This window comes from Podarcis raffonei, chromosome 14 (genome assembly GCF_027172205.1).
Source record: "Podarcis raffonei isolate rPodRaf1 chromosome 14, rPodRaf1.pri, whole genome shotgun sequence".
NCBI classification, from domain to species: domain Eukaryota; kingdom Metazoa; phylum Chordata; class Lepidosauria; order Squamata; family Lacertidae; genus Podarcis; species Podarcis raffonei.
Window position 1 is genome coordinate 20660876 of NC_070615.1, and position 24429 is coordinate 20685304.

At 44.6% G+C, this 24429-nt stretch overlaps 1 protein-coding gene across 2 annotated transcripts in view; it reads right to left on the reverse strand.

Moving 5' to 3' along the window:
• The window catches only part of LRRK1 (leucine rich repeat kinase 1), an 82949-nt gene that overhangs the window by 31942 nt on the left and 26578 nt on the right, over positions 1-24429 (reverse strand). For both annotated transcript variants that reach the window (XM_053364882.1, XM_053364883.1), the window contains 14 exons: positions 21826-21989; positions 19804-19975; positions 17852-18031; positions 17256-17404; positions 16220-16446; positions 15768-15895; positions 14504-14667; positions 14180-14317; positions 10600-10712; positions 10440-10516; positions 7302-7431; positions 5305-5417; positions 4086-4300; positions 101-265 (listed from right to left, as the gene is read on the reverse strand). In XM_053364882.1, the coding sequence (XP_053220857.1) occupies positions 101-265; positions 4086-4300; positions 5305-5417; positions 7302-7431; positions 10440-10516; positions 10600-10712; positions 14180-14317; positions 14504-14667; positions 15768-15895; positions 16220-16446; positions 17256-17404; positions 17852-18031; positions 19804-19975; positions 21826-21989 (2135 nt within the window). The remainder of the gene's footprint in view (positions 1-100; positions 266-4085; positions 4301-5304; positions 5418-7301; positions 7432-10439; positions 10517-10599; positions 10713-14179; positions 14318-14503; positions 14668-15767; positions 15896-16219; positions 16447-17255; positions 17405-17851; positions 18032-19803; positions 19976-21825; positions 21990-24429) is intronic.

The following is a 24429-nucleotide window of genomic DNA, read 5'->3' on the forward strand; positions in this document are numbered from 1 at the left end:
AAATTCTGACACTAGTCTGCACTACCTCCACTGGTACACTGGATTCTCCCACCAGCGCATAAAGAGAAGTCCTGCAAGGCAGTAGTGACGCCTTACTCACCTCAATATTTAGCAACCAGAACTGAAGATTTTCAACAGCTTCTTCCCCCAGTGCCAAGTTCCAGACGACGACATACAATGCCTTATCTGTGAAGAAACACTGATTGACTGTCGACATACTGGCAGGGCCTCCAATATCCCAGACGTTAAACTCAACTGAATCAACCTAATTGGACAAAGAGAAACATTGAAAGAGAGAGACAACATCCATAGCGGTTAAAAGTAAATCACATGGAGATAATAGTCAATGCATAATAAACTCGTGCACCGCCCCTCCCTCCCGCAAAGTAGCTTCATAATGTTCGACAGTAGGGTATCAATGGGTATTCATGCTCCAGCTGAAGAAAGAAGGGCTTGTCAAGGGCGGCTATCACTTCCACAGGAAATGTAAGCTAATTGCTCACTGCTAAGGCAGGCGTCATCTGCCGAGACTGGGGAAGAAGCAGTGCTCCCGTTCCTTCATTAAATCAATTGGCCCTTTTCTGTCTCTCAAGAGCGCACGGCTAATTTTGGCTGGGAAGGGCCTTTCTCCTTTCCTTCATATGTCAGGGGAGAGGAACATTATTGCCATCAACCCACACCCCACTTCCCTCAAACCAGCCAGTACATTTTACAAAAGAACAAAATCTGTTGATGAAGCGAAGCAGGACGGCCTAACATCTGTTCAGATAAAGGTAAAAAGATGCTCAAGGTGTGAAAGGATATGCCCGGAAAAGGAATTTTTACACAGAGAAACATATTTTCAGGCTATAATCTGCAATGACCTAGCTTGAGACAAGTTTAACTGATGGCTGCCTAGCCTGTAAGAGCATGCCCTGGCTTTAAGATCAGCTTCTGAGGTCCTGTTCCCTGGTCTGTTGACAAGAGATGTTGCAATGAGGGGAACCAGGAGCACGACTTTATTGGTGGCAGTTCCATGTCTGTGGAACTCTCCCCCCTTGAAATATACGTGGCTGTATCATTGTCAGTTGTTGAAAACAGCTACTACTTGAGTCATACGGCACTTTAATCTGCATTGTATTAACCACTGGCCCTGTTCATTTTTGAGAGATGCAATGTGGTTTCGATTTGACGATGTTATGCATTATTATGGTTTATTGTGGAATTTCACACACTCTGCTGTGAGGGCACCTGTGCTCTGAAAGGTGTTTTCTTTTGACATCTTAATCTAAATATAAATAAATACATAAGCCAAATTAATTTCCATCTGGATGCCCAGATTCTGGACTGGCTTCAAGTCAGAGCTGGCCCTAAGCTTGCAGCGATGACATCTTCACCATGCTGCAGGGCTGAGAGGCCTCAAAAGGCCGAGCCCAATTCAGAGTGGATCCAGATGACAGGACTAAGGGCCCTATCCAAAATGCCCCAGAGCGGCAATTCCATGTCCAGCAAAAGGAGTCCTTGTTCCATGTGTGTACACTCACACATGGAACAATGAGGAAAAAAGCAGATACAGATCTTCTCTTTCTCTGCAAGCCTATTTGTCTTCCAGGCTGAGGGGGAGAGGGCAGAACAAGTGTGCCAACTCCATCTCTATTGCCATCCTTGTTGCCCTCTGTGAGTAGAAGGATGACCTGAGCCATGGAACCCTCTTAAAGTGTTTGCCTTCAGGGTCAGTTGAACGAAAGAAAGGGAAAAGTGGGGATGGTAATGATGATGATGATGATGATGACGACAACAACAACAACAACAACAGCTAAACAGCGGCAGCTAAAAAAGCCAATGCAATTCTGGGCTGCATCAATAGGAGTATAGCCTCTAGATCAAGGGAAGTAATAGTGCCACTGTATTCTGCTCTGGTCAGACCTCACCTGGAGTACTGTGTCCAGTTCTGGGCACCACAGTTCAAGAAGGACACTGACAAACTGGAACGTGTCCAGAGGAGGGCAACCAAAATGGTCAAAGGCCTGGAAACGATGCCTTATGAGGAACGGCTAAGGGAGCTGGGCATGTTTAGCCTGGAGAAGAGGAGGTTAAGGGGTGATATGATAGCCATGTTCAAATATATAAAAGGATGTCACATAGAGGAGGGAGAAAGGTTGTTTTCCGCTGCTCCAGAGAAGCGGACACGGAGCAATGGATCCAAACTACAAGAAAGAAGATTCCACCTAAACATTAGGAAGAACTTCCTAACAGTAAGAGCTGTTCGACAGTGGAATTTGCTGCCAAGGAGTGTGGTGGAGTCTCCTTCTTTGGAGGTCTTTAAGCAGAGGCTTGACAACCATATGTCAGGAGTGCTCTGATGGTGTTTCCTGCTTGGCAGGGGGTTAGACTCGATGGCCCTTGTGGTCTCTTCCAACTCTTCTATGATTCTATGAACAATAATTTTATACCCCGCCCATCTGGCTGGGTTTCCCCAGCCACTCTGGGCAGCTCCTGACAGAATATTAATATTAAAAATAATAAAACAATAGAACATCAAATATTAGAAACTTTCCTAAAAAGGGTAGCCTTCAGTTGTCTTCTAAAAGTCAGGTAGTTGTTTATCTCCTTGACATCTGATAGGAGGGCGTTCCACAGGGCAGGCACCAATACCGAGAAGGCCCTCTGCTTGGTTCCCCTTGGCTTCACTTCTCAAAGTGAGGGAACCGCTAGAAGGACCTCAGAGCTGGACCTCTGTGTCCGGGCTGAACGATGGGGGTGGGGACACTTCTTCAGGTATCCTGGGATGAGTGCATTAACTCCATTTAATGCCATCCCCATCACCCTCCACAAATTCGAGAGAAACAGGGACTGTGGCAGAGCTCCCAGCTAGCTTGCTTGTCCCTGTTCTCCCCCTCACATTTTGACTTGACTCAGAAAACAACTGCCTTGAATAGGGCATCCCTCTCTCATAGTGCTAGAATATGTGTGTGTGTGTGTTTGTGTGTGTGACCCAATGAAATTGATTGGCAATGGATTTGGAGTAGACAAAAGCAAGTGCTTCTTCACACAACACATTCCTAATTTATGGAATTCAGTGCCAGAATATGTGGTAATGGTCACTAGCTTAGGCAGCTTTAAAGGTTGCAGACACAGGGAAACAAATCAGGTAATAAGCACCGGGTGAACACATCCATGCCTCTTTATGGGGGATGGACCAAGTCAAGGAGGATAGGACTATCAAATCAGCTATTGGCCTAGAGCAGGGGTAGGCAACCTAAGGCCCATGGGCCAGATGTGGCCCAATCATCTTCTCAATCCGGCCCACGGATGGTCTGGGAATCAGCATGTTTTTAGATGAGTAGAATGTGTGCTTTTATTTAAAATGCATCTCTGGGTTATTTGTGGGGCATAGGAATTCATTCATTCCCTCCCCCCAAAAAATATTGTCTGGCCCACCACATGGTCTGAGGGACGGTGGACCGGCCCATGGCTGAAAAAGGTTGCTGACCCCTGGCCTAGAGGGCTACACAGAACCTCCACGTTCAGAGGCAGTTGATCACTGAATACCAGTTGCTGGAAAGGCAACAGAAAAGGAAGCCGGAAGCCTCGTTGACCTTTGTGGAAAACATAGTTTTTAAAATTAAAAAATGCAAAAGGGCAAAAAAAGCCTGCTGGTATCATGGCATCACAGTGGGGTACCCAAAGGAGCATTCAAAACATTTTAAAATGTTTTAAAATTACAAATTTTGGGAGTATCTTGGGATGCCACAAACATGTGTTTGGAGGGGTGAGTATGTCCTGATTACCAGTCCCCCGCCATCTATCTACAGTCGTACCTTAGTTTTCAAACGCCTTGGGAGTCGAACGCTTTGGCTCTCGGACGATCGAAAACCTGAAGTGATTGTCCTGGTTTTCGAATGTTCTTTGGAACCTGAATATCCGATGCAGCTTCCGTGGCTTCTGATTGGCTGCAGGAGCTTCCCTTCTGTTCTGAAGGGATTCTGTTCGACTTCCAAAGCACCACTGTATTTGGTTTGTCCCTTTGACAAGGAGGAAGCCTTGTCCTGCTCTGCCTTGAGCTTGACACTCCAAGTCTAAGCTTTGTTTTACCTTTGATTTACCTTTGATTTGAGTCCAGCCGGTCTCTGAAGCTCCCACTTTGTGGTCTGGATGGTGCCGTCACTGGGCATCGAATGAGAAGCTTTCCCCGTCTGCAGGATCTCAATCAGTGTGGACTTGCCCTGGCGCGGAGGACCCACCACAATCATTTTCATCAGGTTGCATTTCTCTGCTTTGCGTAGCTGGGCTCGCAAGTAAGCTAAAATGGTCTTGGGGCCTAGCAAGTGAAGGGATGGAAAAACTGCTTAACTGATCACAGCAGTGTAAGAGGGATTTGCAAGGATTGTTTTAACACATCTTGAATTAAAGAGCATGGGTGGGAACAACAATTCCCAATTCAAATAGAAATGTTTTTAACGAGGAAGCAAATAGCCTTTGGGGCTGATTAGGCTGGATTAAAATGATGGGGGTGGGAGGGAAATCTCAAGTGGATGCTCTAACATGACCTTTAAAAATGAACATGAATGCGTACTTAATTCATCCAGGCTAAGGAACTGTAATTTCTAATTGTGGACTTATTTATAAAAGTATTTTTATGCTGCCACATAGGGGTAGGGGAGAAATTCGATTCAGTTCACATTTAAATGCAAATCTATCAAATGCACTTTCCGAAACAATATGAGATCCAAAACACAGCCATCCTTTGAAACCCACACTTACTTGAATTTAGCAATGCAGCTCTCCAAACAAAACAATGTGTACAGAAATGCAAATATCAGGTACATGTGCACGTAAAAGCGATTTCAGTGAAAGCAACATGCAAAAATGCATTACATCAGGAGAAACAGCTTTGAAAGAAATGTGTACGTTAGTTCAAACCAGTCTCCTCCATCCCTAACCACCATATCGCTGATATGTCACTTTTAAAAACACTTTCACAGAAATAGTCAGACAAAAGATAACAGTGCAAAATAAAACATCCATAACCACATCAGCAGCATCCCTAAAAGTACTGCTGCACATGTGACACAAAATATGTGCAACACAAAAGGGACCTTTATGAACTATGACAGAAAAAGGTTGCCCCGAGAACAAACCGATCAAGCCGAATTTGGATCGCATGGAAAGGTTTACAATTCCACTTTGTAACAACGGCAGCCTGGACAGATTCCACCCTGTTTTCTCCACCATTCAATAATAAATTCACCCAGGCTGGGTTTGGATTCTCTCTCTGTTCAAACAGCTGATATTAATAAAACCACAGGGAGGAAGCAGACTCACCCTCTTTTCTGATCTCTGCAGGGAGGTTGCCAATATTTAGCTCTTCAATATCCAGCTGCCAAAGATTAACCAGTTGGCCAAGTTCAGGAGGAAGTTCTTGTATGCCGGTGTTACTGCGCAAAAAATAAACAAACACACCCACCAGCCAATCAACAGCCTTCCTTGAGAGAGGTATCTACATGATGGTGGCCACCAAATTTTGACAAATGTAAACATCTGAGGTGAAACGTAAAGGGCTCCAGCTTGGATGTAAACCTTTAAAGAATTCAATTGGAAAGAAGTGATCGAACTAATGAAATTTCTTGGGGTTTGGGGCCACACAGAAAGCATTAATGTAAATGTGTTGGCCAACCTGCCCCTTGCCAAACTCTGGATGTCCTGTTAGATAAAGTTTGAGGCAGGTGAGGAAATTTCTGGAGGAATGGGCAAAACCGAGAATTACCACCCATTTTCACCTAAAAGCGAAATTATGTTTGCTTTACATCGCACCTTCCACTAATGAGTCAAAAGTGGCACAAGTAGTTCTCCTTCACTCAGTTTTATTCTTTTTACCTCACAACAAATCTATCAGGCGGTTAGGCCTGGCCCATGGTCAGATTCAGATTGGCCCAAGGTCACTCAGTGAGCTTCATGGCTGAGGGCTGAGTTGAACCTGTGAGTCCCCAGTCCTAGAGTTATTGGAGGCCCTTGTTCCCCCTCACAGAACTACGGTTCCCAGGGTGGTTTAACAACCAACCCCTCTCCACATGGAACTCTGGGAACTGTAGCTCTGCAAGGCAACAGGGGCCTTTTAATTACTCCCAGAATCATAAAATTACAGTGGTACCTCGGGTTAAGAACTTAATTCATTCTGGAGGTCTGTTCTCAAGCTGAAACTGTTCTTAACCTGAGGTACCACTTTAGCTAATGGGGTCTCCTGCTGCCGCCGCACGATTTCTGTTCTCATCCTGAAGCAAAGTTCTTAACCCGAGATACTATTTCTGGGTTAGCAGAGTCTGTAACCTGAAGTGTCTGTAACCTGAAGCGTCTGTAACCCAAGGTACCAATGAATAGAGTTGGAAGGGACCACGTAGGTCACCTAGTCCAGCACCCTGCAATGCAGAAATCTTTTCCCCCCAACGTGAGGCACGAACCCGCTACCCTGAGATTAAGAGTCTCATGCTCTACTGACTGAGCTCTCAGCACCTTTAACAAACCACAGCTCCCAGAACTCTTTAGGGGAAGCCATGACTGTTCAAAGTGGTATCATAGTCCTTTAAATGTTCTGTGTGAATTAAGCCCTAGTCAGACACGCTGACTAATGGGCGGGCAACCTTCTTTCTTTTTGCAGAGTGCCGCAATCCCCCTCAGAGATAATCTGTTGAAATATACTCTGAGTCGAGTGTGAATTTCATGCTCTTTATTCAACTCATAGTAGCAATGAATGAAACTTTCCCCAAAACATCTAAGCTATATATACATTATTTACACAATGGCTCCCGTGTGATTGGCTAATTCCGGGCTGCTCCTGTAGGCCAATCAGGTTGTGGATTCACCTCCTCCAGAAGCCTGATTGGCTGATCCTGCAGGCCAATCAGGTCGCTGATTCACTTCCACCTGGAGCTGGATTGGGTGGCTCCTGTGGACCAGTCAGACTGCTGCATTCTGGATCCTATTATTCTAGGATTCAGCTTAGTACATAACATCTGTCAAGGGCCAGAGATGTGCAGGGCCAGAGGGAGGAAAGTGGGTAAGGTCAGCCCTTTTCCTCTCTCTCCTCCAGCAGTCAGTCAGATATCTCCTAAACTGGTCACTGGCAGAGGGCTTTTGAAATTAGACCAAGAGGCACAAGCTGAGGGGTGCAGGTTGTGCCCCTGTGCTCTAGCCAGTGCACCACACTGCCTCTGCAGAGCACACAGGGAGGATCAGATGAAACATTCAAGGATTATCAAGGGATAGCAGCAAGAGTTTCCATGACACCAGCCACCTATCCCACAGTGCGCGATACCTGAACTTACTTTCCCAAGTAAAGCTCCGATAAGCCTTTCAGAAGGCAGACTGACTGCGGGACGGAGTCTAGATGGTTGTCATTGAGACACAAGACTTCCAGGGACTCGCACAGGAATTCAGGAAACTCCAAGTTGGAACCTGGGGAGGGGGGAAAAGGCAAACAGCAAGCAAATGTGGAAGATGAATGTAGAAGTATGAAGTCGCGGGCAGTTTGTTTAACAGAATTTTATTTAGCCAACAGAATTTGCATGCCGCTTAGCTGTAAAAATGTCTAGGTGGTTGATGTAAATTAAAACATATGTTTTATGTAAACTAAGACAGAATACCTGGGTGGTATTCAATTAAGTTCTACTCCAGAGCAGCCCACTGAAATTAATGAACACATGGCTAAATTAGGGCCATTCATTTCAGTAGGTCTACACTGAGTAAAACTTAGTTGAATACTATCCATTGAAACTGTTGACAAAAGCTGAGAGTTAAAAACAAGTTAACTTTTTTTGTGCAAAATATAGACAAAAACCAGCAGTTTAAAATATTTGCATAATAAAATTACATACTGAAACACGTATCATCTTTACAGATCTGGGTAGACAAAAAAGGATTTTAGCAGGCTCCAGAAACAGTACAGCAAATCATTTGAACTGCCATAAGGCACCTTCCTGTGTTATTTATTTTTTTGTCAATCATTGTGTTCATTACAGTTGATTGACCAAAAAACAAAGCGCAAAACATAGGGGGCTGCTTCAACTGGAATGCTAAGTTAACCTCAACAGCACACTTGCTCCTCTGGTGAAATGTTTTGCACTGGTGGAACGATGTAGCACAAGCAAATACATAAGCAGGTGGTTGGTAACTTCACTGCACAATAGACTGTTCTGTCTGTTGTGCCAAGAGTTTGTTTCTGTTAGCAAAACTGATGTGATGGATTCATCTGTTGTGCAACAGTAAAACTGACACGTTTTGCCTTTGCACTAGTGAGTTCCATCCAATGCAAAATGCACTCACTGAGGACACACTGAAATTAATGAACACCACTTACTTGGGCCTATTAATTTCAGTGGGTCTACTCTTGAGTAAAACTTAGCTGGATACAACCCTAAAGCAGAATGTCAGTAGCACTAATTAATTACTGACACTGACAAGGTAGGAACTAATTTATCATAACTGGTCTGAGAGAGATGATATGTTGCCTCAGATATGTTGCCACCTGTTCGGTAATAGATCAGTCTTCTCAAGGAAGATACACAAAAGAACATTTATAGAAAGACCAGGAAACTGCCTCAAGAGAGGATAAACGATGCATTCTCTAACCCCTTGATAAAAATCTACAGTAGGAGAACACAGGAGAGCCTGTTTCAACCTCCGAATGCTTACAAGAACATCACACATTTTTTATGGCAGTCTTCTTCCACAGACAAGGCTCCCTGAGCAACTTAAGTCAGATGAATAGAAACAACAGCAAATCATTAGCAGTGAATGTGGGCTTTAAAATGGCCTATTTAAAGAGGTGGAGACAATGACAGATCGCCTTGCTGTCGTTCTCTCCCCTTGCTCACAGGGCAGTTGATTTTACATGCCTCTGGGTTGAATCCAACCAAGGCCCCATCTACGCTATGCATTCAAAGCAGCTACGGCCCTTTTCAGACAGAGATGACTTGGCCACTGTACTCCATGCTCTGGTAATTTCCAGACGGGATTACTCCAATGTGCTCTATGTGGGGCTGCCCCTTGAAGACAACTCAGGGAAATGCAGCCGTCAGATTACCGGCTGGAGTTCCATCTACATCTCATATAACCCCATATTAAAACAGCTGCATTGACTGTCAGTTTGTTTCTGGGCCCAATTCAAGGTGCTCATGTCGGTGTTTTTAAAGCCCTAAACGACTCAGGTCCCAAATATCAGAAAGACCGCCTCCTTCCCTTCAGCCTATAACTTCCAGCAAATGCTCTAGATGTACCTCTTTCCCCTGACTTTTGATACTCGAGATGTATATTTTAAGGACCCACCTTATTCCTGTGTTTTGAAAGGCGTTTTAAACTTTAAAAAGGTGTTTTGAAAGGTGTTTTAAGGAGATCCCTATTCCCCTCTCAGCATGCGGGTGGCGCTGTAGGTTAAACCACAGAGTCTAGGACACGCCGATCAGAAGGTCGGCGGTTCGAATCCTGTCGACCGGGTGAGCTCCAGTTGCTCGGTCCCTGCTCCTGCCAACCTAGCGGTTCGAAAGCACCTCAAAGTGCAAGTAGATAAATAGGTACTGCTCTGGCGGGAAGGTAAATGGCATTTCCGTGCGCTGCTCTGGTTCGCCAGAAGCGGCTTAGTCATGCTGGCCACATGACCCGGAAGCTGTATGCCGGCTTCCTCGGCCAATAAAGCAAGATGAGTGCCACAACCCCAGAGTCAGTCACGACTGGACCTAATGGTCGGGGGTCCCTTTACCTTTACCTATTCCCCTCTCAAAGATACCATTCCCAGAGTTCCCTGGGAAGAGGGAACAGCAGTTCTGTGATGGGAATAGGGGTCTCCTAACAACCCTTGACCTCTTTAAGATACTTCCCAGGATTCTTTAGGGGAAACGACTGCTTAAAGTGGTGTAATACTGCTTTAAATGTGTGATGTGGATGGGGTCTCAGTCAATGCACAAGAGGAATGGCTTCTGCTTGCACAATTGAACTTTCTTTCCTTTCCTCCCACTGTGTGCCTTCACAACTGCTCTGGGGAGCTAGGGAAATCAGCAGAGCAGATTTTTTTTTCCTTTTGGAGGAAGTAGGGGATCATAGAATCATAAGAGTTGGAAGGGACCCTGAGGATCATCTAGTCCAATCCCCTGCAAAAGCAGGAATATGCAGTTGTCCCATACAGGGATTGAACTTGCAACCTTGGCATTATCACCACCATGCTCTAACCAACTGAGCTATCCAGGCAGGATGGAGTGGAAGTCCCATGGTGCAAGCAGAAGTTATTCTGCTCATGCAACGACTTAGTTGGACACAACTCTCTGTGAGCAGAGGAAGGACAATAATGAAGAGAAGAATAGTGATGATAATAATTTGCATGCTGGATCCTTCTTGCCATGACCAATGGATTGCAACCAGCCCACCCCTCCTCATAAGCTCCCGCCCAGCCCTTCGGTCCCCGCATTCCATACCCGAATCGGTGCCAGAACGTGCTCTGCTCCTTGTAGTGAAAAATGAAATCCGCTTAGTTCTGCACCCTTCGCCAGCTCTGTAGGCAAATGCAAACAAAGACCAATGAACCAGAGAGCCCTCCTCTGTGGGACTGCTCCAAAACCAACACGAAGAACTCACTTTCCAAGCTGGTTCCTCGAGAGATCAAGCGACTTCAGCTGCTTGCAAGTCCACTTCTCCTGAGAAGGTAATGTGACTAAGCGGTTTCCTGAGAGTTTCAAGGACACCATTGCCTGAAAGGGGGAGCGACAGTTTTGAGGGGTCAGTAATGGATAATCGGTTAAAAGTTCCAGTAGTTTCACACAATGAAGGTAGAGCTGAAAATTATCAACAACAACAAAACAAAAACAACAACAACAAAAGAAACTTTTTTTGAGCTTATCCTGAACCATTGCAGGAATCTCAGTCCACGCCTGGAGATTATTTGGCAAACTGGACTACCTGATATTGCCATCCAAGATGTGTGGGTGCAACGATTTTAATACTCTTTAAACGTTGTTGAAGGAAGCAACAGACTTCGCCATGACTTAGCTCATCCACGTCCTCCTTCCATCAAGTTGAAATAACAGTAGAGTTCCAATCTCTGTTAAGCGAGCTGAAATCTTGCCAGAGAGAGCTTTCTGAGGGAAAACCATCAGAAAATTTCACCTCTTTCTCTCCTTTGAAATATTTCGCTACAGAATTTGCCTCTCACAAAAAGAATGGAGAATTTTGGAAGGCTATTTTTGCTTAGCCTTCTGGATGTTGTTGGACATCAAATCCTATCAGTCCCAGATGGGATAGTCAATGATCAGGAATAATGGGAGTTGTAATTCAACAACATCTGGAGGACACCTCGTTGGCTACCACTTATTTATATGGTATGGTGTTTTATGGAATGACCTGAGCAAAAAACAGAGAAAGGGAGGAATGATCCCTGCCCCAACAAAGAGCAGAACCCTTATGGTTCATTTTGGTTAGGCATATGGACTAAGTGGCACGTGGTCTAAACCATTGAGCCTAGGGCTTGCTGAACAGAAGGTTGGTGGTTCGAATCCCCGCGATGGGGTGAGCTCCCGTTGCTCGGTCCCAGCTCCTGCCAACCTAGCAGTTCAAAAGCACGTCAAAGTGCAAGTAGATAAATAGGTACTACTCTGGCGGGAAGGTAAACGGCATTTCTGTGTGCTGCTCTGGTTCGCCAGAAGCGGCTTAGTCATGCTGGCCACATGACCTGGAAGCTGTCTGCAGACAAACGCCGGCTCCCTCGGCCAGTAAAGTGAGATGAGCGCCGCAACCCCAGAGTCGTCCACAACTGGACTTAACGGTCAGGGGTCCCTTTACCTTTATACCAGTGTAACAGCATTGGTAGTTTGCAATGGGAATTAGGAAACTCATATTCTAGTTCAACAATAGGTTAACTTGTGCTTGAACTACAAATTTCTCAGGAAATTCAAATTCCATTCACAGCTGTCAACATTTGCCCCTGAACCACTGATTTCATAGGTCTTTTCGTCTACAGAATGACCCTATATTTTTGGTCAGCAGCAAAGAATATCTCTGGGGAAGAGCCATAGTATAGCTTAATGCTATGAAAAGAAATAGTCTTAGGTTCAATCCTTCACACTTCCAGCTGGGAAGGACTCCTGGGTGAAACACCATGAGAGCTGCTGCCAGACAGTGTCAACAACATTGACCTAGATGGCCTAATGGCCTGACTTGGTTTAAGGCAACTTCCTATATGAACGGTATACGGTAGTCATATCAGATGCATGATTTCCCTGGATCACCAGCTGGTGAGACACTGCAAGCTTGCCAGGGACTCTGGTTTCTAAATTACTGTGATTCTTGTGGCGCTGCACTGTTCCAATAGCATAATGTATGACAGCATAGCAAGAGTGGTGGCACAGAGGAAAGATAAGCCCAGGAAAAGATGCCACAGCAGCACCACCTAGTGTTCCAAAGGCTGGACTGGCATGTGCCTTCCTAGCCATGTATTTGATTCCTTCAGCGAAACAAAGCCGTGTTTATGAGAGCTGCTCAGATCCTATGCTGTCTATTGCTCATGAATCCAAAGCCAGTTTACGCAGCCAACTTCAGCCCCCACATACCATATTTACTTGAAGGTAATGCACACTTTTTTTTGCCAAATTATGTCGCAAAAATTAGGGTGCACATTTGATGGCGCAAAATTCACTGTAGTTATATCAGACTCATGATTTCCCTGGACCACTAGCAGGAAAGTATGGGGTTAACTGGAAAATATGGTTGCTGGAGAATTCGAACGAAAACAGAAGTGAAAATTGTTTGCTTGTTTGTCCCACATCTGAAGTGAGAATCAGGCCAGAGAATATCAATTGGTATTTGCTGTTGTTGTTTGTTTTTCAGTCTGTAAACAATCCACAATCACTGACTCCTCCCCCCCTTTAAATTTGTGTTTCCTTTGCACTGAAACGAGTGGTGTGGAAATAATGACTCCCTTAATTATGTTAAATCTCTAACTTTCATGATTTATGTTAAATAGTGGAAAGCAAGATGGGGGAAAATGTACTCTTTGGCAGAGATCAAACTGCAGTGGAACAGAAACAGCACTGATTGTGGCAAAGACAGCTGCCTTCTGACATCCCTGCTGGAAATACAGGCATATACTGGACCATTCTGAGAGGGGGTAGCTTTTCCCCACATCAGCAACACACAAGGGCTGCAGTTGCCACAAACACCATGAATGACTTCACCATTTCTTGTTCCAGAGTGGACATTCAATCCCAATTAGCAATTAATTCCCCTAAAGGACAGCTGGGAGCCGAATGGAACAATGCTGTCTGAAGGAGGTCTGAGAACACACACACAAAAAAACCTCCTGCAGGAATTCATTTCTTACATTTCTATCCTGCCCACTTTCTAGGGAGGTTTGAGGAGGTGTACATGCTGCTCCCTTCACCTGGTTTTATCCTGTGAGGCAGGTGAGACCAAAAGATAAGGAGTGGTCCAAGGTCACCCAGTGACTGTCTGGGTTGAGGCCCTGATTTTGGTTCTTCCCATTCCTAGTCTGATTTTCAGAGTGGTGGCTAACCCATGGCCTTCTTGCTGTTGCCAAACTACAACTCCCATCATTCCTGACAGGGCTCATGGGAGCTAGAGTACAGCTCAAATTGAAGGGCCACAGTTTAGCTACCTCTGCTCCAATCACTAACTCTGCACTGGTTCTCTATAACTAAAAGGTAAAGGGACCCCTGACCATTAGGTCCAGTCATGGTCGACTCTGGGGCTGCGGCGTACAGCTTCTGGGTCATGTGGCCAGGATGACTAAGCCGCGTCTGGAGAACCAGAGCAGTGCACGGAAACGCCGTTTATCTTCCCGCTGGAGCGGTACCTATTTATCTACTTGCACTTTGATGTGCTTTTGAACTGCTAGGTTGGCAGGAGCAGGGACCGAGCAATGGGAGCTCACTCCGTCACGGGGATTCGAACCGCCAACCTTCTGATCGGCAAGTCCTAGGCTCTGTGGTTTAACTACTACACTGGTATTGTGGCTTTAGCAGGCTAGATTTTGTAGCCGGTTCAAAAGGTCTGTTCGGAATCCTATTATGAAGCATACCCTTTCGACTGAATTCCATCTACGTTCCTCTGCCACTCTAGGGACACAAAAGTAATTGGGGAAGTGATTATATCTACATTTACTCTCTGAAATAAAGAAGGCAACCAAAAGCGTAGTGACACTTACTTCGAGCTGGAAGAGACACTGGGGAACTTCTTTCAGGGAATTATCAGAAAAATCCATTTCCCTGAGATGATTTTTCCAGAAAACAGCCAAAGTATCCGGGAGGAATTCGATTGCATTTCTAGAGGCTTTGCAGCATTTCTAGAATTGAGAGGGAAAAGAAAGTCTGTATGTGGACAGAAATCCCCAAGGCATTATCTACTTTTCAAGGGAGCTCACTGGGCAGAATCCCAATTCTAGCCCAAGAGACGTGGCATCCCTCAGCCAGGCCAAACAATTCATGTGCCATCTTACAAGGCCTCTGCCACGACTGCAGTTCAGACTTACCAAGGGACAGGCCCATGGCTGAGGAAACACTTTCAGGTTATTCCTGGATGCATTCAGGACATTCAAGGATTTCAAACAGTGGAGAAAGAGAGTGGGCAGCTCCGACAACTTATTGTCAGAGATGTCCAGCTCCTGCAGCTTCCTTAATCCAATCCAGTTAACTGCTAAAAAAAAAAGAAGAAAAAGAAGAATCAGAGGATGAAGTAGAACAAGAAGAAAGGAAGATTTTATGAGAAGTTCTTAATTGTCATAAGTGGGTAATGAAATTATTCATTTTCTTTATTTCCAATTATCTGTATCCTGATTTTCAGATAACAGGTGTCTACCAAAAGCAGCTTGTGTCAGTAAAAAATAAATAAATGATACTAGCTGTGCCATCAGGTTTACAAAACTAAAAGAAAAAAAGACAGGACATACAAAAGGAGTGGAGAGAGAAACTAAACTAAAAGGAAGTTGGTAGCCTGCAAGGAATTGAGGGACGAGGAGAAACATCTCCATTGCATTGTACTATATAGAACAAGAATGCTGGGGCTGAATTACTGGTGATCTGGGGCTAGATCACAAAACCCCCTATGAAGTAAGGTGTTTGGGACTTCTTTATAGAGAAAAGGCAACTAAGCAGTGACATGAAAGAAGTTTATAAAGTAGCACGGAAAAAGCAGATAGGGAGTTGTTCTCCCTCTCTTAGAACAGTAGACCCTGAAAGCCAAATATTGGAAGATTCAGGTCAGAAAAAGGAAACGATTTATTCACACAGTGCATAGTTAAAACGATGGAACTCTCTCCTGCAGGAGGCAGTGATGAGCACCAACTTAGATGGTTTTAAAAGAGGACTGAGGATAAGACTATCAGCCGCTACTAGCCATGACAGAGGCTATGCTCTCCTTCCATGACTGGGGGCAGTAATGCTGATGAACAGAAGCCACAGGAAGGGTGAGTGCTCTTGTGTCTGGGTCCTGATTTTTTTTTTGGGGGGGGGGGCTTCACACAGGCATCAAATCAGCTGCTTGTCCTGATTCTGCAAGCTGGTCATATGTTTTTATGAGAAGCAGGAGAACACACAGCACAGTAGGCTATGTGGCAGAGGACTCTTGACAAGGGATCGGCAGTTCAGCAGTCACCCTGCACAGGTAGTTCTGGCTAGACAGTTTCGTCACAAATCCACAAGGTTTGGTGAGAATGGCAGCAAGGTTTACTGGTTCCCACCCACTGGCTAGGCAGATCGCACAGGCCAACCAGAAATTCTCAGCTAAGAAGCACCCACCATTCTCCGCATCTAATAACTTTTCGAGATAATTTTTGGAAGCCACAAGCCTTTGGAGTCTGGAAAGGTGCAGGAATCCAGAAGGAAGAATAAGGAACCTGTTGCTGGAAATGTCGATCTCAAGCAACCTGTGGATTTAAATAAACACAAAAGATAAATCTGCTATATATTTTGGAAAGTTGTTTGTCTGTTTGATATGAATTAGGACTGCACTGATTTTAAGCACTGAGTTCAAGGCTGCATTTTGGTTTGGTTTCTTAAGATTTACCAAGCTACCAGAAGGCATACCCGAGATCATGTGGTCCCTTTCATTATCTGTGGGACCAAGAAATGTTACTGGACTCCAGATCCTAATAGCCCCATCTAGCGAGGCAGTTGTCAGGGATGATAAGAGCTGGAGTCCCACAGCAGTGGGAGGGATACAGGTTCCCCAACCAAGACATGGTACGTACTTTGTGCAGATGATTCCATCTGAAGAATGGACATCAGGAAGTTGGTTTAACCGGTTCTCAGCAAGGTTTAGTTTCTGGAGGTTTATCAGTCCCCAAGGGATAATAGAAGGGAGGGAGGTCAAGCAATTGGCAGAGAGGTCCAGCTCAGTTATCTGGTGGGAAATGTCTATCAACCATTCGAGATCCACCCAAGGAAGCCCAAGGTTCGACCAGTTCACAGAAAGAGCCTGAACGTGAAAGAAAGGTGAAGGTTTTAATGGGAATCATCAATGACTCTGACTGAAAAGCATAAAATGTTGAATCTCTGGGATGCGTCCAGGCCGTTCAGCTGTTTGGTAAGAATGCTGCAATTTTGCTCCAACCATCATGATCAGCACTGTTTTCATGCTGCTCTAGTTTGGTTCCCGACAACCACTAAGTTACGTGTCTCACTGTTCTGCTATTTAACTTATGAAATTGTATGTGGAAGTCACATTCGTTTCAGTGCAAAGGAAACAACAGAACAATGCAAAGAACACAATAATTACTTGTAGATTTAAAAATGTGAACAGATGCCAATTGAATACACTTGAGTAATTTCTGCTCTGGACCACAGACGGACATGCAGACAGATTGTTCTCAGCATCACAATCGCCAGTAGGGAGATGGATGCTCACCATGGCAAACACTGGCCACAAGTGCTGGGGCTGATGGGAGTTGTAGTTCAGCAACATCTAGAGGCCCAAAGGTTTCCTATGCCTGCTCAAGCCAGTCAGCCAGCCTGCCTGCCCAAGCTGCAAGCCTTAATGGAGGCCAGGGAAAGTCATCTGACTCATTGCAGCTTATCAGGACAAAAATAGGCCTATGATGGGGCATTGTGACTGATCTACTGTGCGCTCAAGTCTTCACGCTGTGTTAAAGCAATGAATTAAAGAGAAACTTTGGGGGGGGAGGGGAAGTATGGAGTGTATCTGAGGCCACAAAGGCATGCTATTAGCATTACCAAGTGCAAGTCACTTAGTTCCCCTTGTCTTGTGATATGCAAACACCTACTCACTGTCTTTGCTGGGGCATTCCCAGGTAACTTGATTGTTTCTACAAAGTATTTACGAAGAACTTGTTTGCTTGTGCTGGGGCAGTCCACCAGGATGTAGGAAGAAAAGAAGGATCCATTCTCAAGCAAGAAGGCAGCAACCTTTTCATGTCCTAGCAAAGAAGATGGAAGGGAAGAAAATTAACACCCATGTGCACATTTCAGGCTATTTTTAAAGCAAAAATGCCATATATCCCAAAGACCTGCATGCACACTATATAGCTAAAGCACATTTAAATCACAAGGTTTCCCTCCTCCCCAAATTCCTGGGAACCGTAGTTTACCCATCACAGAGCTACAATTCCCAGCACCCTTCACAAACTACAGTTTGGGAGAAGTTATGTGCTTTAAATGTCTCATGTGAAGACAGCCAGGTAATTAAAAAACACCAGCTGAGAGGCTCGTTGATAAAAAAAGAAACCTCTAGGTGTCAAATACAGTGCGGAATGGTGCCATTTTGCAGTCCGAGACGCCAGCCTTTTCTACTTTTGCCCCTAAGTGAGAATGCGAAGTTTTTAAAAGGGAAAGGAGACCACAGACCCCACACTCACATACAGTACCTGCTTTCATAGCTGCATAGAGTGGCAATCGTGTCAGAGCTGCAAACTCATTCTTTCTCAAGGCATAGCTGTCGGGGTCTGCTTTGTATGTCAGCACTAAGAGCTTGGCTATGTCCAGGTGGCCCTGCTGGCAAGCAATGGCCAGCATCCAGTTCAGGAGCTGCAACATGTTTGCAGGACCTGTTTTTTAAAAAACAAGCACAAGCACAACTACGTCAGGCTCTGGAGCAATTTACAGGCAAGAAAACACAAGGGGCATCGCCCATAAACAGCACATCTGTCAATTATCTTGTAACAGGACACCCAGGGCTATTTGCCATCTCAGTAGCCTCAGGACTGCCAGTCAACAGAATAGTCTGGTTATCAGGCATGGAGTCTGGAGCCCTGTGAAACTCGACTTTCAATTTAAATAAATACGACGTCTAGCTTTAGGGCATGATCACGGTAAAATTTAAAGCACTATCCTGTCACGGGCTTTCCCCAAGGAATCCTGGGAACGGCTGCTTTGTGAAGGAGCTTCCCTATTAAACTGTTATTACAATTTATTGCTGCACAATTTATAAATACCTTGCCTTGTTGGAAAAGCCCTCTCAAGGCCCTTCACAGTGTGGAAGTTAAAACTTAAAACTAAAACAGTATCAGGTGCAATAATACATAAGGGGCCACAAATAAAACCAGTTTCATGCCAAAAGGCCTATTGCAGCTGCTTACAACCTTTTTATTAGCCAGCCATTTTAATGACTACTGTGTTCTGCTTTAAATGGTTTTTGTATTTTATAGTATACATACTGTTGTAAACCTCCCTGATATTTTATGAAGAGTGTGGTATATAAGTCCTTCAATAAATAAAGTGCTTGGCAGTTTGTTGTTGTTGTTTTAAGTCAGTGGGTCCACTTAAATGTGGTAAGAGAGGTGGCCAATCAGAGCTTTAGGATAGAGAGACTTCTACAAATGTGGGCCACCACGAAAAAGGTCCTAACCCTGGTATGTATCAATCTCATTGAACTTAGTGGTGGTCCAGGCAGCAGGGCCTCCAAGGCTGAGCTTAGGGGCCCAGGTAGCTTCAAATCCTTAATGCTTAAAATGGTAGAATGCTTAAAATGGCCGCTTGGTGTGACAGAACTACCTAAAATGTATAGAAACTGATTCATGTATGCTACTACAGCAGCAAGAATATTACTTGCCCCAAAATGGGAAAAAGCAGAAGTTCCAGTAAAGGAAGAATGGATGCAAAAACTTATGGAATATGCAGAAATGGTGAAACTTGCTGGAAGAATAAGAAATCAAGTTAACAATTCTTTAAATAAAAGAATGGAAATGGTTTATTGAATAATTAGAGATAAATTATACACAGATAAAAACATTGGCGTGATTATTGTAATAACCTTCAGTGTCATAACAGTATATATTTAAAGAAGGTGAATAAATGAGCAAATTAAGTTAATCTGGATATGCAGACAATATTAATAACAAATTTAAGGAACCGTAGAAAGAGGGGGAAAGAAGTCAAGTTTTGAAATGTCAAAATGATTGAAAAAATTAGTGAAATGTATAAAATTAGTGAAAGGTATAAACTTGAAATGTATAAATAATTTTAAAATAAAATAAAATAAAATGGCTGCTTGGCAGAACAACAGTTCCCAAGGTCCCGTTTCTGAAAGCTCCTAGGGTTCAGAAAGATGGAACACAGAAAGATGGAACACTGAGTAAAATCATTGGTCCATCTAGCTCAGCATTGTTTATACTGACTGGGGCAGCATCTGTGAAGGATTTCAGACAGGGGACATTCCCCCAACCCTACCTGGAGAGGCTGGGGCTTAAATGTGGGACCTTCAGCCTGCAAGGTGGATGCTCTACCACTGAGCTATGGCCCTTCAGTGGAAGGTGCTAGAGGCAAAGTAGCTTCAACAAGCACCTCAAAGGGTAATGGGATGGGCAGGAGAATAACCTACCATGAAAAGAATCCAGCAGTTCTTTAGCAACGTCTGTATGCCCGAAATATGCTGCCACAACAGCTGGGTTATCGTCGTTGGGTTCCAGGGGCAAAGCCACGCATGCTTCTTTCAGCAAATACCTCACAGTCTCAAGGTCCCCGTAGGCAGTGGAAAGACTCAAGAGGAGGCCCTAGTTTGCAGAAGAAGAGTGGAATACATAGCACATGAGCCCAAATGAACCAAAACACAGAGATTTTTTGTTATTCACAAAGCAAAGATATTTTTTTTTATATAATGAATTTTATTAGTATTTCCCACACAACAACAACATGAAAGATATCAAAAGATAACAATACACAACACACACAAAACAACATTCGAAAACTAAAAAAGACAAAAAACCAAACAAAAAACCAAACAAATCCATATCTTACAAGTTAATATTATAAACACTAAAACAACAACAACAAGACATTGACTTCCACCAATCCCACAGCACCTCCTTTATCTCTCATTCTGTCTTCCTGTTTTCTTTATCCTCTCTATCCTAACATCTAGATATAAATCCTGGCTGGTGGCCAGGTATAAATCAGGCCGGTGGCTAGATATAAATCAGGCTGGTGGCCCACCTAGTCTGCAGTAGCCACTCCCATGCCACTGGGGAACCTGCAACTAGCACCTGAGCTTCTCCCCTTCCTGTGGAGGTAGAGCATAGCCATCATGGCTAGTAGCCACTGTTAGCCTTATCCTCCATGAATTTGTCTAATCCTCTTTTAAAGCCCCCTAGGTTGGTGGCCACCAATGGCTTGTATGGGACGAGGTTCCACAGTTTTTAAAAATCTATCCTGAATCTTCCAACGTTCAGCTTCACTGGATGCCCACAAGTTCGGATGCTTTGTTTGTCTCTCTACCTACTTTCTCCATAAGATGTTTTGTGGGGGTGGTGACATGGCCCGGAATTTCATAAAATGGCCTTCTCGATCTCATCAGGATATACTGACATGAGGAAGCTGTAGCTCGCAAGGTGTTGTTAGCCTACAACTCCCATCATCCATGACCACTAACCACACTGTCTGGGGCTGATGGGAGTTGGAGTCCAAACTCTTCTGAAAGGCCACTGGTTCCTCATCCTTGGTGGAGGGGTAGCTACAGAAGAATCTGGAAGCGAGTAGGCCAAAGTAACCCACTGTGGGAGGGCTTAGCAGGGTTAGCCTATGATTTTGACCATAGGGGTAGAGGTGGGTAGAGGGGTATTTTCCCCGTATACACCCCTGCTGTTTTCTGGATCTCAATCATATTCTCCCTCAGAGTTGCTCCACAGCGGGAAAAATAACAGGTCAACGGTGGGAAGTGTGGTTAACCCTTTCCACAATGCTGCTACTGTGAACAAAATGGGAGACCTGCTGCTTTTAATGCAACCATTGTGAAGTTAAATGGGCATGGGGGAATCGTGAGATATTGGCCTCATTTCCACCTTACAGTTATCAGGCCATGTTAAAAAGTCATGGCTTCCCCACAAAGAATCCTAGGAACTATAGTTTGTTAAGAGTGCAAGGAATTGTTAGGAGAACACTATTCACCTTACAGAGCTATACAGTGGTATCTCAGGTTAAGTACTTAATTCGTTCTGGAGGTCTGTTCTTAACCTGAAACTGTTCTTAACCTGAAGCACCACTTTAGCTAATGGGGCCTCCTGCTGCTGCTGTGCCCCCGGAGCACGATTTCTGTTCTCATCCTGAAGCAAAGTTCTTAACCTGAAGCACTATTTCTGGGTTAGCGGAGTCTGTAACCTGAAGTGTATGTAACCTGAAGTGTATGTAACCCGAGGTACCACTGTAATTCCCCAAGTTCCCTGGGAAGAGGGATTGTTAAAGCATTCTGGGAACTGTAGCTCTGTGAGAGGAATAGGGGTCTCCTAGGAAACAAGATTCAAGCGGCTGCAAGGTTATGCTGGAGATCCTATAGCAAATGTCTTGATTTGCAGAATGTACTCTTCTCGTCTTTCATTTTGGCGCAGAATTTTGACGGCTGTGCCCTTACCTTCTCCACTGCTGAGATATTCTCCTGACACGCTGCTTTAATCAGCTCCTGGGCTCTACCAAATTCTCCACTTCTGTAAGCGCCCTCCACAGTCTCTGTTGCTGGACCCTGGCCGATGGAAAGACCTCCAGTGGAGGACTGTCTGGCCCCCATGCCCATGGGATCTGCACACACAGAGAGAAAGGGGAGAGAACTTTTATTTACTTAGAAGCCGCTTTCTGTGGGGAGGGCCTCAAGGCTGCTTTCAATGTAGAGCGCTAAAAATGCAATAAAAATACAGGCAAGATGACAATATAAAACTGCAAATTAAAAAATGGCAGAGCAGCAGGTTAAAACAACAACCTGCAGAAAAGAAAGACATTCAGGTAAAGGGATCTCAACACAGGAACATAGGAAGCTGCCTTATACGGAGTCAGACTATTGGTTCATCTCAGGACAGTATATCTCAGGACTAGCTCAGGACTGTCTACACTGAATGGAGGGATGCGGGTGGCACTGTGGTCTAAACCACTGAGCCTCTTGGGCTTGCTGATCGGAAGGTCGGCAGTTCGAATCTCCGTGACGGGGTGAGCTCCCATTGCTCTGTCCCAGCTTCTGCCAATCTAGCAGTTCGAAAGCACGCCAGTGCAAGTAGATAAATAGGTACCACTATGGTGGGAAGGTAAACGGCATTTCCATGCGCTCTGGCTTCTGTCACAGTGTCCCGCTGTGCCAGCAGCAGTTTAGTCATGCTAGCCATATGATCCGGAAAGCTGTCTGTGGACAAACACAGGCTCCCTCAGCCTGAAAGCGAGATGAGCGCCGCAACCCCATAGTCGCCTTTGATTGGACTTAACTATCCATGGGTTCTTTACCTTTTTACACTGACTGGAACTAGCTCTCCAGGGTTTCAGTCAAGAGGCTTTCCCACCCCTTCCTGGAGCTACTAGATAGCAGATGGTCCACCACTGAGCTATCAAGTTTGGCGAGTGTTTGGGGAGGGGGGGAGAGAGAAGACGACCAATAGCTGAGAGAAAGGAATAAATGTGTGCACTTTCAAATAGGGAAACGAAACTGGAGGTGACACTTCCTTAAAAATCTGCAAAAGGTACTTTCCGACAGATGATATCTAATGAGACAAAGACGCCCTGGATCCTTCACAGAGAGGCAACAAAAAGACACCCCACCCCACAACCTGGTGCTTTCCATATGTTTGCACTACAACTCCCATCCACCAGTATTCATATCTAGCATAGTTCTGTATTAGAGGCACAAAGTTTTAATTACTGGGCTGTTTTGACAGGCTTGTTTTACTGTGCATTCAATTGTGGGTGTTTGTTTTAATGTTTTGATGGAATTGTTTTTACTGCACATTTTAATTACACATATTTATTTTGCAATTGCTATTGTAAACCACCTAGAAGACACTTTGGCAATTAAGTCATATATAAATTAATTATTATAAACAAGAAATAATGACGCAACTCTGATCAACCCCAGCCACCACAGCCATATTAGCTGGGATTGATTTGGATTACAAATCCAGTCAGTCTAGGGATGGGGGATAAATTTGATTCAGTTCACATTTAAAGGCAGATCTAACTGCACATTCTGAAACATTCCAAGAACTGAAACGTAGACATCCTTTGAATTTTGCTCTTCTCCAACTTTTGCAATGCAGTTCTCTGGCTGAGTAATAAGTACAAAAATAATAGACTAGGCCAATGGTGCATAAAAAGCTATATATTTGTGAAAATAACAAACAAAAACACATTTTACTAGGGGGAAATTTGCTTTGCAAAAAGGTATGTGTGAGGCATAAGTGCATTCCTCAATGCATATATTAGAAGAAAGTTCCATAAAGGCTTTAAAAAATTGCAAACTGTTGTTGAAATAAGGGGAACTGAACTCAAGAGTGGAAAAACGAGAAACAAAAAGAACCTGAGTCAACAGATTCATCCATCCCTATGTCAGCCCCATCTGGAGGGCACCAGGATTGGGAAGACCATGGCAAAAAAGCTTTTAAAAAATCAGTATAATTTTCCCGCCATCCCTTAAAAGGGAGAGGGGCTCAGGGCGAGCTGTGAGGGGATAGGTGAGGTGTGTGTGAGAGGTGTGTGGCAAAGGGAAACTGTCAAAGGGGTTAGCGGGGAGACGAGATCGGAGAGAAGAGTGAACAGGGGCAGTAGCCACCAGGACCATTGTAACAGTGGCATGTCAGCTGCTACAGGGCTCTTGGATTGGTTTTGCTGCTGCTAAAGACTTGACACGGCTACCCGTCTGGTAACCTTCCACAAACACTCAATGGGCTGAAAGAAGAAGCTTAAGTGCAACCCCCTACTGACAAAGCAATAACCGCCATATGGGGTTCTCTTCACCCTCGGAAAGCACACCCTAAAACAGGGAGAAGAGTTGGGCTCCATCTGCAGCTGTCCGCAAATACCCTTGAATAAGGCATCTTGGATTACCCATAAAGTCTGACTAACTCTTCCTCGTCAATTATTCAAAACGGAGCTCAGGTCGCCGAGACAGCCGAGACGGCTCCGGGGATTTGCGCCATTAAGCTGTGAAGGCATCAATAATCTCCCACAAGGCGATCCTCCTGGGCCTTAGAGAACGTGGGAA